A 13,718-nucleotide genomic window follows, 5' to 3' on the forward strand; every position below is an offset into this window, starting at 1 on the left:
ACCAGTGTAGATGGTTACATATCACGGAATGTTGATTTGCAATCTTTTGGACGTCAGAGCAACCTTGAAGGAATCTTATTTGAGTCAGAAAAGGATGTTCATATGACAGGGAAGACATACAAAACCTTACAGAGAGCCGATCCAACTGACAACCTCTTAGAAAAAAAATATAAACTATTGGAACCGAGACTTAAAAATAACTGGTGTTGGCACAAGATGGGAGGAATGTTGGAGCAAAACTGACGAAATTACAGTTAACGAAAATGAATGCTTAATCCGGTATAAACTAATGTATAGGAAGTATTATACAAGACCCTAACCCTAACCCAAAATTCACACATTTTACAGCACAACGGCAGAGTCATGTCTCAAGTGTAAAACGAACAATGACTTAATAATCCATGCTTTCTGGGAAGGCTGTAAAGTCCAGAGGCTGTGGGCGGAGCTAAAAGGTTTGCTGTCAGAAGTATTACAATGTAAATGTACTTTTAATCCGTCTGTCTGCATATTTCAAGATATGGCATATGGGGGTGTAGTGAGATACCCGATTGATTGGACGATCGCTTCTCATCTCTCAAATTGAACAAAACGTATACTAAAAACGTGGAAATCAATCAATCCTCCATCTTTAACACAATGGAAAAATTATATGATTTATTATTTAAAATATTGAAAGTGCATGGGCTAAGGAGAGAAACAAAATGGTGCAGTTTGAGGCCATGTGGCGGAGAGTGATGCGGGCGCTGGAGATGGGGGAGCTAGTGGGTCTGGGCAGGGGGATGTAGTTGATGGAGATGGGGGAGCTAGTGGGTCTGGGCAGGGTGATGTAGTTGATCTGGAGATGGGGGGAGCTAGTGGGTCTGGGCAGGGTGATGTAGTTGATCTAGAGATGGGGGAGCTAGTGGGTCTGGGCAGGGTGATGTAGTTGATGGAGATGGGGGGAGCTAGTGGGTCTGGGCAGGGTGATGTAGTTGATGGAGATGGGGGAGCTAGTGGGTCTGGGCAGGGTGATGTAGTTGATGGAGATGGGGAGCTAGTGGGTCTGGGCAGGGTGATGTAGTTGATGGAGATGGGGGAGCTAGTGGGTCTGGGCAGGGTGATGTAGTTGATGGAGATGGGGGAGCTAGTGGGTCTGGGCAGGGTGATGTAGTTGATCTAGAGATGGGGGGAGCTAGTGGGTCTGGGCAGGGTGATGTAGTTGATGGAGATGGGGGAGCTAGTGGGTCTGGGCAGGGTGATGTAGTTGATGGAGATGGGGGAGCTAGTGGGTCTGGGCAGGGTGATGTAGTTGATCTAGAGATGGGGGGAGCTAGTGGGTCTGGGCAGGGTGATGTAGTTGATGGAGATGGGGGGAGCTAGTGGGTCTGGGCAGGGTGATGTAGTTGATGGAGATGGGGGGAGCTAGTGGGTCTGGGCAGGGTGATGTAGTTGATGGAGATGGGGGAGCTAGTGGGTCTGGGCAGGGTGATGTAGTTGATCTAGAGATGGGGGGAGCTAGTGGGTCTGGGCAGGGTGATGTAGTTGATCTAGAGATGGGGGGAGCTAGTGGGTCTGGGCAGGGTGATGTAGTTGATCTAGAGATGGGGGGAGCTAGTGGGTCTGGGCAGGGGGATGTAGTTGATGGAGATGGGGGAGCTAGTGGGTCTGGGCAGGGTGATGTAGTTGATGGAGATGGGGGAGCTAGTGGGTCTGGGCAGGGTGATGTAGTTGATGGAGATGGGGGAGCTAGTGGGTCTGGGCAGGGTGATGTAGTTGATGGAGATGGGGAGCTAGTGGGTCTGGGCAGGGTGATGTAGTTGATGGAGATGGGGGAGCTAGTGGGTCTGGGCAGGGTGATGTAGTTGATCTGGAGATGGGGAGCTAGTGGGTCTGGGCAGGGTGATGTAGTTGATCTGGAGATGGGGAGCTAGTGGGTCTGGGCAGGGTGATGTAGTTGATCTGGAGATGGGGGAGCTAGTGGGTCTGGGCAGGGGGATGTAGTTGATGGAGATGGGGGAGCTAGTGGGTCTGGGCAGGGTGATGTAGTTGATGGAGATGGGGGAGCTAGTGGGTCTGGGCAGGGTGATGTAGTTGATCTGGAGACGGGGGAGCTAGTGGGTCTGGGCAGGGTGATGTAGTTGATAGAGATGGGGATCTAGTGGGTCTGGGCAGGGGGATGTAGTTGATGGAGATGGGGGAGCTAGTGGGTCTGGGCAGGGTGATGTAGTTGATCTGGAGACGGGGGAGCTAGTGGGTCTGGGCAGGGGGATGTAGTTGATGGAGATGGGGGAGCTAGTGGGTCTGGGCAGGGTGATGTAGTTGATGGAGATGGGGGGAGCTGGTGGGTCTGGGCAGGGTGATGTAGTTGATGGAGATGGGGAGCTAGTGGGTCTGGGCAGGGTGATGTAGTTGATCTGGAGACGGGGGAGCTAGTGGGTCTGGGCAGGGTGATGTAGTTGATCTGGAGATGGGGGAGCTAGTGGGTCTGGGCAGGGTGATGTAGTTGATGGAGATGGGGGAGCTAGTGGGTCTGGGCAGGGTGATGTAGTTGATGGAGACGGGGGAGCTAGTGGGTCTGGGCAGGGTGATGTAGTTGATCTGGAGATGGGGGGAGCTAGTGGGTCTGGGCAGGGTGATGTAGTTGATGGAGATGGGGGGAGCTAGTGGGTCTGGGCAGGGGGATGTAGTTGATCTGGAGATGGGGGGAGCTAGTGGGTCTGGGCAGGGTGATGTAGTTGATGGAGATGGGGGAGCTAGTGGGTCTGGGCAGGGGATGTAGTTGATGGAGATGGGGAGCTAGTGGGTCTGGGCAGGGTGATGTAGTTGATGGAGATGGGGGAGCTAGTGGGTCTGGGCAGGGTGATGTAGTTGATCTAGAGATGGGGGAACTAGTGGGTCTGGGCAGGGGGATGTAGTTGATGGAGATGGGGAGCTAGTGGGTCTGGGCAGGGTGATGTAGTTGATCTAGAGATGGGGGGAACTAGTGGGTCTGGGCAGGGGGATGTAGTTGATGGAGACGGGGGAGCTAGTGGGTCTGGGCAGAGTGATGTAGTTGATGGAGATGGGGGAGCTAGTGGGTCTGGGCAGGGTGATGTAGTTGATGGAGACGGGGGAGCTAGTGGGTCTGGGCAGGGTGATGTAGTTGATCTAGAGATGGGGGAGCTAGTGGGTCTGGGCAGGGTGATGTAGTTGATGGAGATGGGGGAGCTAGTGGGTCTGGGCAGGGTGATGTAGTTGATGGAGATGGGGAGCTAGTGGGTCTGGGCAGGGTGATGTAGTTGATATTTGTATAATGTTGTCATTTGTATGTGTATGTTTTGTATTTTTTATAAAAGACCAAATAAAATATTAAATACAAAAAATGTAAATTAGACTGAATTCCATTAGCAGATATACACCGACTTCTGTTGTGCAGGTAATTTTTTTACCAGCCGCAGGCCGCTTTGGTCTAGACCGATTTTGAATAATATCAAAGAGAACGGATAGATCTAAAATATGTGTCAAGGGCTCCACAATCAGAGGTGCAGCAAGCCGTAGGAGACACCCTTCTTTGGCCTGTCACATGTCAAAGTAAAAGCTGGTTATAAGCAGCACAACCTGTTACTACTCACCCCGAGCGAGACCAGATGTGTCAAGTCTCTCACAAGAGCAAGCTCAGCAGTTCTACGCTTCGATTTTAAGCGTTTTTTACAGGAAGTCTGACATCACCATTTGTCTCCATGGCCACAGGCTCAGTGTCCTCACATTACACACAATTTGTCAATATTATATTTATCATGTGATTCTTATAGGCCTAATAACTTACCCTATTCTGGAAAAAGGATGCATGGAAATGTGCTGTTGTCGCTGATATTGAAACAAAACTAATTTCTTCTGAGCTGGGATTATTCAAGTAAACATTTTCCATTTTTGGCATCCCAACAGGCCTAGAGAAAAAGCGGAAAGAACAAATGTGTAAGGAAGGACAAATAACATGATAAAATCTTCATGACTCATCAATAAAGTTTTATATACAGTACCAGTCAAAAGTTTGGACACAACTACTCATTCAAGGGTTTTTCTTTATTTTTACATTGTAGAATAATAGTGAAGACATCAAAACTATAAAATAACAATTATGGAATCATGTAGTAACCAAAAAAGTGTTAAACAAATCAAAATATATATGTTATATTTGAGATTCTTCAAATAGCCACCCTTTGCCTTGATGATAGCTTTGCACACTCTTGGCATTCTCTCAACCAGCTTCATGAGGTAGTCACCTGGAATGCATTTCAATTAACAGGTGTACCTTCTTAAAAGTTAATGCGTTTGAGCCAATCAGTTGTGTTGTGACAAGGTAGGGTTGGTATACAGAAGATAGCCCTATTTGGTAAAAGACCAAGTCCATATTATGGCAAGAACAGCTCAAATAAGCAAAGAGAAACGACAGTCCATCATTACTTTAAGACATGAAGGTCAGTCAATACGGAACATTTCAAGAACTTTTGAAGTTTCTTCAAGTGCAGTCGCAAAAACCATCAAGCGCTATGATGAAACTGGCTCTCATGAGGACCGCCACAGGAATGGAAGACCCAGAGTTACCTCCGCTGCAGAGGATAAGTTCATTAGAGTTACCAGCCTCAGAAATTGCAGCCCAAATAAATGTTCACAGAGCTCAAGTCACAGACACATCAACATCAACTGTTCAGAGGGGACTGTGTGAATCAGGCCTTCATGGTCGAATTGCTGCAAAGAAACCACTACTAAAGGACATCAATAATAAGAAGAGACCTGCTTGGGCCAAGAAACACAAGCAATGGACATTAGACCAGTGTAAATGTGTCTTTGGTCTTGAGTCCAATTTGGAGATTTTGGTTCCAACCGCCGTGTCTTTGTGAGACACGGTGTGGGTGAACAGATGATCTCCGCATGTGTATTTCCCACCGTAAAGCATGGAGGAGGAGGTGTTATGGTGTGGGGGTGCTTTGCTGGTGATACTGTCTGTGATTTATTTAGAATTCAAGGCACACTTAACCAGCATGGCTACCACAGCATTCTGCAGCGATACGCCATCCCATCTGGTTTGGGCTTAGTGGGACTATCATTTTGTTTTTCAACAGGACAATGACCCAACACACCTCCAGGCTGTGTAAGGGCTATTTTACCAAGAAGGAGAGTGATGGAGTGCTGCATCAGATGACCTGGCCTCCACAATCCCCCGACCTCAACCAAATTGAGATGGTTTGGGATGAGTCGGACGGCAGAGTGAAGGAAAAGCAGCCAACATGTGCTCAGCATATATGGGAACTCCTTCAAGACTATTGGAAAGCATTCCAGGTGAAGCTGTAGGTCTCCATTATCATCAATACAACAGCTTACTGACATAATGGAGAATACCAACGGCATACTGACATAACTGAGAATACCAACGGCATACTGACATAACTGAGAATACCAACGGCATACTGACATAACTGAGAATATCAACGGCATACTGACATAACTGAGAATATCAATGGCATACTGACATAACTGAGAATATCAACGGCATACTGACATAACTGAGAATACCAACAGCATACTGACATAATGGAGAATACCAACGGCATACTGACATAATGGAGAATACCAACGGCATACTGACATAATGGAGAATACCAACGGCATACTGACATAATGGAGAATACCAACGGCATACTGACATAATGGAGAATACCAACGGCCTGGGGGTGTGTCCCCCTTCCTTTCTTTGTGACAGTGATTCATTATATGACAGGTTTCCCTGTCCTCCTCTGTAATGACAAGGTAAGTAAGGTATGTTTTGAGGAGGGTAGTAAGGCATGTTTTGAGGAGGTTAGTAAGGCATGTTTTGAGGAGGTTAGTAAGGCATGTTTTGAGGAGGTTATTAAGGCATGTTTTGAGGAGGGTAGTAAGGCATGTTTTGAGGAGGGTAGTAAGGCATGTTTTGAGGAGGTTAGTAAGGCATGTTTTGAGGAGGGTAGTAAGGCATGTTTTGAGGAGATTATTAAGGCATGTTTTGAGGAGATTATTAAGGCATGTTTTGATGAGGTTAGTAAGGCATGTTTTGATGAGGTTAGTAAGGTATGTTTTGAGGAGGTTAGTAAGGCATGTTTTGAGGACGTTATTAAGGCATGTTTTAAGGAGATTATTAAGGTATGTTTTGATGAGGTTAGTAAGGCATGTTTTGAGGAGGTTAGTAAGGCATGTTTTGAGGAGGTTAGTAAGGTATGTTTTGAGGAGGTTAGTAAGGCATGTTTTGAGGAGATTATTAAGGCATGTTTTGAGGAGGGTAGTAAGGCATGGTTTGAGGAGGTTATTAAGGCATGTTTTGAGGAGGTTAGTAAGGTATGTTTTGAGGAGGTTAGTAAGGCATGTTTTGAGGAGATTATTAAGGCATGTTTTGAGGAGGGTAGTAAGGCATGGTTTGAGGAGGGTAGTAAGGCATGGTTTGAGGAGGTTATTAAGGCATGTTTTGAGGAGGTTAGTAAGGTATGTTTTGAGGAGGTTATTAAGGCATGTTTTGAGGACGTTATTAAGGCATGTTTTGAGGAGGTTAGTAAGGTATGTTTTGAGGAGGTTAGTAAGGCATGTTTTGAGGACGTTATTAAGGCATGTTTTGAGGAGGGTAGTAAGGCATGTTTTGAGGAGATTATTAAGGCATGTTTTGAGGAGGGTAGTAAGGCATGGTTTGAGGAGGTTATTAAGGCATGTTTTGAGGACGTTATTAAGGCATGTTTTGAGGACGTTATTAAGGCATGTTTTAAGGAGATTATTAAGGTATGTTTTGATGAGGTTAGTAAGGTATGTTTTGAGGAGGGTAGTAAGGCATGTTTTGAGGAGGTTAGTAAGGCATGTTTTGAGGAGGTTAGTAAGGCATGTTTTGAGGAGGTTATTAAGGCATGTTTTGAGGAGGGTAGTAAGGCATGTTTTGAGGAGGGTAGTAAGGCATGTTTTGAGGAGGGTAGTAAGGCATGTTTTGAGGAGATTATTAAGGCATGTTTTGAGGAGATTATTAAGGCATGTTTTGATGAGGTTAGTAAGGCATGTTTTGATGAGGTTAGTAAGGTATGTTTTGAGGAGGTTAGTAAGGCATGTTTTGAGGACGTTATTAAGGCATTTTTTAAGGAGATTATTAAGGTATGTTTTGATGAGGTTAGTAAGGCATGTTTTGAGGAGGTTAGTAAGGCATGTTTTGAGGAGGTTAGTAAGGTATGTTTTGAGGAGGTTAGTAAGGCATGTTTTGAGGAGATTATTAAGGCATGTTTTGAGGAGGGTAGTAAGGCATGGTTTGAGGAGGTTATTAAGGCATGTTTTGAGGAGGTTAGTAAGGTATGTTTGAGGAGGTTAGTAAGGCATGTTTTGAGGAGATTATTAAGGCATGTTTTGAGGAGGGTAGTAAGGCATGGTTTGAGGAGGGTAGTAAGGCATGGTTTGAGGAGGTTATTAAGGCATGTTTTGAGGAGGTTAGTAAGGTATGTTTTGAGGAGGTTATTAAGGCATGTTTTGAGGACGTTATTAAGGCATGTTTTGAGGAGGTTAGTAAGGTATGTTTTGAGGAGGTTAGTAAGGCATGTTTTGAGGACGTTATTAAGGCATGTTTTGAGGAGGGTAGTAAGGCATGTTTTGAGGAGATTATTAAGGCATGTTTTGAGGAGGGTAGTAAGGCATGGTTTGAGGAGGTTATTAAGGCATGTTTTGAGGAGGTTAGTAAGGTATGTTTTGAGGAGGGTAGTAAGGCATGTTTTGAGGAGGTTATTAAGGCATGTTTTGAGGAGGTTAGTAAGGTATGTTTTGAGGAGGTTATTAAGGCATGTTTTGAGGACGTTATTAAGGCATGTTTTGAGGAGGTTAGTAAGGTATGTTTTGAGGAGGGTAGTAAGGCATGGTTTGAGGAGGTTATTAAGGCATGTTTTGAGGAGGTTAGTAAGGCATGTTTTGAGGAGGTTATTAAGGCATGTTTTGAGGAGGTTAGTAAGGCATGTTTTGAGGAGGTTATTAAGGCATGTTTTGAGGAGGTTAGTAAGGCATGTTTTGATGAGGTTATTAAGGCATGTTTTGAGGAGGTTAGTAAGGCATGTTTTGAGGAGGTTAGTAAGGCATGTTTTGATGAGGTTATTAAGGCATGGTTTGAGGAGGTTATTAAGGCATGTTTTGAGGAGGTTAGTAAGGCATGTTTTGAGGAGGTTATTAAGGCATGTTTTGAGGAGGTTAGTAAGGCATGTTTTGATGAGGTTAGTAAGGCATGTTTTGAGGAGGTTAGTAAGGCATGTTTTGATGAGGTTATTAAGGCATGTTTTGAGGAGGTTAGTAAGGCATGTTTTGAGGAGATTATTAAGGCATGTTTTGATGAGGTTATTAAGGCATGTTTTGAGGAGGTTATTAAGGCATGTTTTGAGGAGGTTAGTAAGGCATGTTTTGAGGAGGTTATTAAGGCATGTTTTGAGGAGGTTAGTAAGGCATGTTTTGAGGAGGTTATTAAGGCATGTTTTGAGGAGGTTATTAAGGCATGTTTTGAGGAGGTTAGTAAGGTATGTTTTGAGGAGGTTATTAAGGCATGTTTTGAGGAGGTTATTAAGGCATGTTTTGAGGAGGGTAGTAAGGCATGTTTTGAGGAGGGTAGTAAGGCATGTTTTGAGGAGATTAGTAAGGCATGTTTTGAGGAGATTATTAAGGCATGTTTTGAGGAGGGTAGTAAGGCATGTTTTGAGGAGATTATTAAGGCATGTTTTGAGGAGGGTAGTAAGGCATGTTTTGAGGAGGTTAGTAAGGCATGTTTTGAGGAGGTTAGTAAGGCATGTTTTGAGGAGGGTAGTAAGGCATGTTTTGAGGAGATTATTAAGGCATGTTTTGAGGAGGTTAGTAAGGTATGTTTTGAGGAGGTTAGTAAGGCATGTTTTGAGGACGTTATTAAGGCATGTTTTGAGGAGGGTAGTAAGGCATGTTTTGAGGAGATTATTAAGGCATTTTTTGAGGAGGGTAGTAAGGCATGGTTTGAGGAGGTTATTAAGGCATGTTTTGAGGAGGGTAGTAATGCATGTTTTGAGGAGATTATTAAGGCATGTTTTGAGGAGGGTAGTAAGGCATGTTTTAAGGAGATTATTAAGGTATGTTTGAGGAGGTTAGTAAGGCATGTTTTGAGGAGGTTAGTAAGGCATGTTTTGAGGAGGTTAGTAAGGCATGTTTTGAGGAGATTATTAAGGCATGTTTTGAGGAGGGTAGTAAGGCATGGTTTGAGGAAGTTATTAAGGCATGTTTTGAGGAGATTAGTAAGGTATGTTTTGAGGAGGTTAGTAAGGCATGTTTTGAGGAGATTATTAAGGCATGTTTTGAGGAGGATAGTAAGGCATGTTTTGAGGAGATTATTAAGGCATGTTTTGAGGAGGGTAGTAAGGCATGTTTTGAGGAGATTATTAAGGCATGTTTTGAGGAGGGTAGTAAGGTATGTTTTGAGGAGGTTAGTAAGGCATGTTTTGAGGACGTTATTAAGGTATGTTTTGAGGAGGTTAGTAAGGCATGTTTTGAGGAGGTTAGTAAGGTATGTTTTGAGGAGGTTAGTAAGGCATGTTTTGAGGACGTTATTAAGGCATGTTTTGAGGAGGGTAGTAAGGCATGTTTTGAGGAGATTATTAAGGCATGTTTTGAGGAGGGTAGTAAGGCATTTTTTGAGGAGGGTAGTAAGGCATGGTTTGAGGAGGTTATTAAGGCATGTTTTGAGGAGGGTAGTAAGGCATGTTTTGAGGAGATTATTAAGGCATGTTTTGAGGAGGGTAGTAAGGCATGTTTTAAGGAGATTATTAAGGTATGTTTTGAGGAGGGTAGTAAGGCATGGTTTGAGGAAGTTATTAAGGCATGTTTTGAGGAGATTATTAAGGCATGTTTTGAGGAGGTTAGTAAGGCATGTTTTGAGGAGGGTAGTAAGGTATGTTTTGAGGAGGTTATTAAGGCATGTTTTGAGGAGGTTAGTAAGGCATGTTTTGAGGAGGGTAGTAAGGCATGGTTTGAGGAAGTTATTAAGGCATGTTTTGAGGAGATTAGTAAGGTATGTTTTGAGGAGGTTATTAAGGCATGTTTTGAGGAGGGTAGTAAGGCATGTTTTGAGGAGATTATTAAGGCATGTTTTGAGGAGGATAGTAAGGCATGTTTTGAGGAGATTATTAAGGCATGTTTTGAGGAGGGTAGTAAGGCATGTTTTGAGGAGATTATTAAGGCATGTTTTGAGGAGGGTAGTAAGGTATGTTTTGAGGAGGTTAGTAAGGCATGTTTTGAGGACGTTATTAAGGCATGTTTTGAGGAGGGTAGTAAGGTATGTTTTGAGGAGGTTAGTAAGGCATGTTTTGAGGACGTTATTAAGGTATGTTTTGAGGAGGTTAGTAAGGCATGTTTTGAGGAGGTTAGTAAGGCATGTTTTGAGGAGATTATTAAGGCATGTTTTGAGGAGGGTAGTAAGGCATGTTTTGAGGAGGGTAGTAAGGTATGTTTTGATGAGTTTAGTAAGGCATGTTTTGAGGAGGTTAGTAAGGCATGTTTTGAGGAGGGTAGTATGGCATGTTTGATGAGGTTAGTAAGGCATGTTTTGAGGAGGGTAGTAAGGCATGTTTTGAGGAGGGTAGTAAGGCATGTTTTGAGGAGGGTAGTAAGGCATGTTTTGATGAGGTTAGTAAGGTATGTTTGATGAGGTTAGTAAGGTATGTTTGATGAGGTTAGTAAGGCATGTTTTGAGGAGGGTAGGACAACATAACATGAGATCAGTGAGTCTACTTCCATTGTCAGTGTGGATCTAATAAATCTGACCACACCAATGTTACCACTGTCTGTATATCTGACTGGTAATCCGTCAGTCTAACGCATTAATATGGATCCCAAACATAGCTGTAGAAGGCTGTTCCCTGTTCAACAGAGACTAGGTTTTAGTCCTATTGTTTGGCTTCAATCACAGACTCAGTTATTATGAAACTGTGAAGACTAGCTAAATAGAGAGAAAAACACCAACACTACTAGTGGAGGGAGGGAGGGAGGGAGGACAAGGGAACACACTACTAGTGAAGGGAGGGAGGGAGGGAGGGAGGGAGGGAGGGAGGGAGGGAGGGAGGGAGGGGGAACACACTACTAGTGGAGGGAGGGAGGGAACACACTACTAGTGGAGGGAGGGAGGGAGGGTGAGGGAACACACTACTAGTGGAGGGAGGGAGGAGGTTGAGGGAACACACTACCAGTGGAGGGAGGGAGGGAGGGTGAGGGAACACACTACTAGTGGAGGGAGGGAGGGAGGGAGGGAGGGAGGGAGGGAGGGAGGGAGGGAGGGAGGGAGGGAGGGAGGGAGGGAGGGAGAGGAGGGAGTAGGGAGGGAGGGAGGGAGGGAGGGTGAGGGAACACACTACTAGTGGAGGGAGGGAGGGAGGGAGGGTGAGGGAACACACTACTAGTGGAGGGAGGGAGGGAGGGTGAGGGAAACTATAGGGAGGGAGGGAGGGAGGGAGGGAGGGAGGGAGGGAGGAGGGAGGGAGGGAGGGAGGGAGGGAGGGAGGGAGGGAGGGGATGAAAGAAGGGAAGGTGGACTAGTCAGGTACTTACTGTTCATGGAAGTCCAGCATTGGAGGCTGGAAGAGTATAGGTTTGCAGTTCTCTGGATGTGGGGATGCACTGGAGGAGACAGGAAGAGGACAGTGAGACAGGAAGAGGACAGTACCAGGTAGAGAGTTGGGGCTCCATGTTGATCTGGATCTGCAATTTAACGTACACTACAGTGGCGTCCAGGTTAAATTAATGTGCAATGCATCTCAAACTAAACAGTACACACACACACACACACACACACACACACACAGACATCATGTCCTGTTTCTCCCAAAGACAAACATCTTTGTTTCTACCGGTTGTGGATCCTTGTGTCCACATAGAAACGCACTGCACAGATGCATAGAGTTTGTTGTCACACAGACTGGCAGAGAGAAGCCCTGATTGGTTGAGAGAGTAGGCACGCAGGTTCACAGGTGTGTGGAGCTCCAGGCAGAGAGGGGAGGAAGCCACCAAGCAAGCCTGAGAACAGGTCTGTGGAGCTCCAGGCAGAGAGGGGAGGAAGCCACCAAGCAAGCCTGAGAACAGGTCTGTGGAGCTCCAGGCAGAGAGGGGAGGAAGCCACCAAGCAAGCCTGAGAACAGGTGTGTGGAGCTCCAGGCAGAGAGGGGAGGAAGCCACCAAGCAAGCCTGAGAACAGGTGTATGGAGCTCCAGGCAGAGAGGGGAGGAAGCCACCAAGCAAGCCTGAGAACAGGTGTGATCCAGTAGGCAGGAGGGTCAGGGCATCCTCTTCCTCACTGAATCCTCCCTGCAGGTAGAATCATACAGCTCTGTTGTGGGCCATTACTGGATGGACATCACATGCAAATCAAACTTGTAGACAGGATTTAGATCTCATACCCATTCCCTCCCAGCTGTAGACAGGATTTAGATCTCATACCCATTCCCTCCCAGCTGTAGACAGATTTAGTTACCATTCCTCCCAGCTGTAGACAGGATTTAGATCTCATACCCATTCCCTCCCAGCTGTAGACAGGATTTAGATCTCATACCCATTCCCTCCCAGCTGTAGACAGGATTTAGATCTCATACCCATTCCCTCCCAGCTGTAGACAGGATTTAGATCTCATACCCATTCCCTCCCAGCTGTAGACAGGGGTTGTCAGAGCAGCTTACCGATCACTGCACCTGTACACAGCCATCTGAAATTAGCCCACCCAACTACCTCATCCCCATATTGTTATTTATTTTGCTCATTTGCACCCCAGTATCTCTATTTGCACATCATCTTTTGCACATCTATCATTCCAGTGTTAATACAAAATGTTAACTATTTTGCACTATAGCCTATTTATTGCCTTACCTCAATAACTTACTACATTGGCACACACTGTATATATATTTTCTGTTGTATTTTTGACTTTATGTTTTGTTTTACCCCATATGTAACTCTGTGTTGTTGTTTTTATCACACTGCTTTGCTTTATCTTGGCCAGGTCGCAGTTGTAAATGAGAACTTGTTCTCAACTGGCTTCCTGGTTAAATAAAGGTGAAATAAAAAATTAATAAAAATAGATCTCATATCCATTCCCTCCCAGCTGTACAGGGCTGATAGAGAGCATACAAAGACCGCTCCCACCATGGCAGCTGGGCTCAACATCAGTTAGCTTCTTAGTTCTCTAACCCGTCTGCTGCACCGTCCCGTCCCGTCTCTACATGGCATCCCCGGAGGTGGGAAGTAACGAATTACAAATACTATCATTACTGTAATTGAGTAGCTTTTCAGAGTACTTGTACTTTTGAGAGTATTTTTCAAAGTCAGTTATTTTACTTGTACTTATGTTTTGAATGAAGTATTGTACTTCGTTACCTTTTTAAAAACCATCTGTTACAGATTCACATTTTGTAAGCTATCCATAATGGTAGATCATGTTGACACAGAAAGGTCGCGGGAGGAGCCCCTCGCAGCCACAACAAAAGAGTTGTTTAGTCAGAGTGACCAATCAAGTCAGATTTCACGCATCAAAACAGATATTTTACATTTACGTCATTTAGCAGACGCTCTTATCCAGAGCCACTTACAGTTAGTGAATACATATATATATATATATTATTATTTTTTATACTGGCCCCCTGTGGGAAACGAACCCACAACCCTGGCGTTGCAAACGCCATGCTCTATCAATTGAGCTACATCCCTGCCGGCCATTCCCTCCCCTA

The 13,718-nt window shown here is 45.0% G+C and overlaps 1 protein-coding gene across 1 annotated transcript in view; it reads right to left on the minus strand.

The window, feature by feature from the left end:
- The window catches only part of LOC123483105 (transmembrane protein 131-like), a gene marked incomplete at its 3' end in the record, with an annotated part of 56,867 nt that overhangs the window by 18,527 nt on the left and 24,622 nt on the right, over positions 1-13,718 (minus strand). Inside the window, 2 exon segments of the mRNA XM_045212594.1 lie at positions 3,785-3,905; positions 11,554-11,622. Coding sequence (XP_045068529.1) covers positions 3,785-3,905; positions 11,554-11,622 — 190 coding nt within the window.

Source organism: Coregonus clupeaformis, unplaced genomic scaffold (assembly GCF_020615455.1).
Source record: "Coregonus clupeaformis isolate EN_2021a unplaced genomic scaffold, ASM2061545v1 scaf0028, whole genome shotgun sequence".
Lineage (NCBI taxonomy): Eukaryota > Metazoa > Chordata > Actinopteri > Salmoniformes > Salmonidae > Coregonus > Coregonus clupeaformis.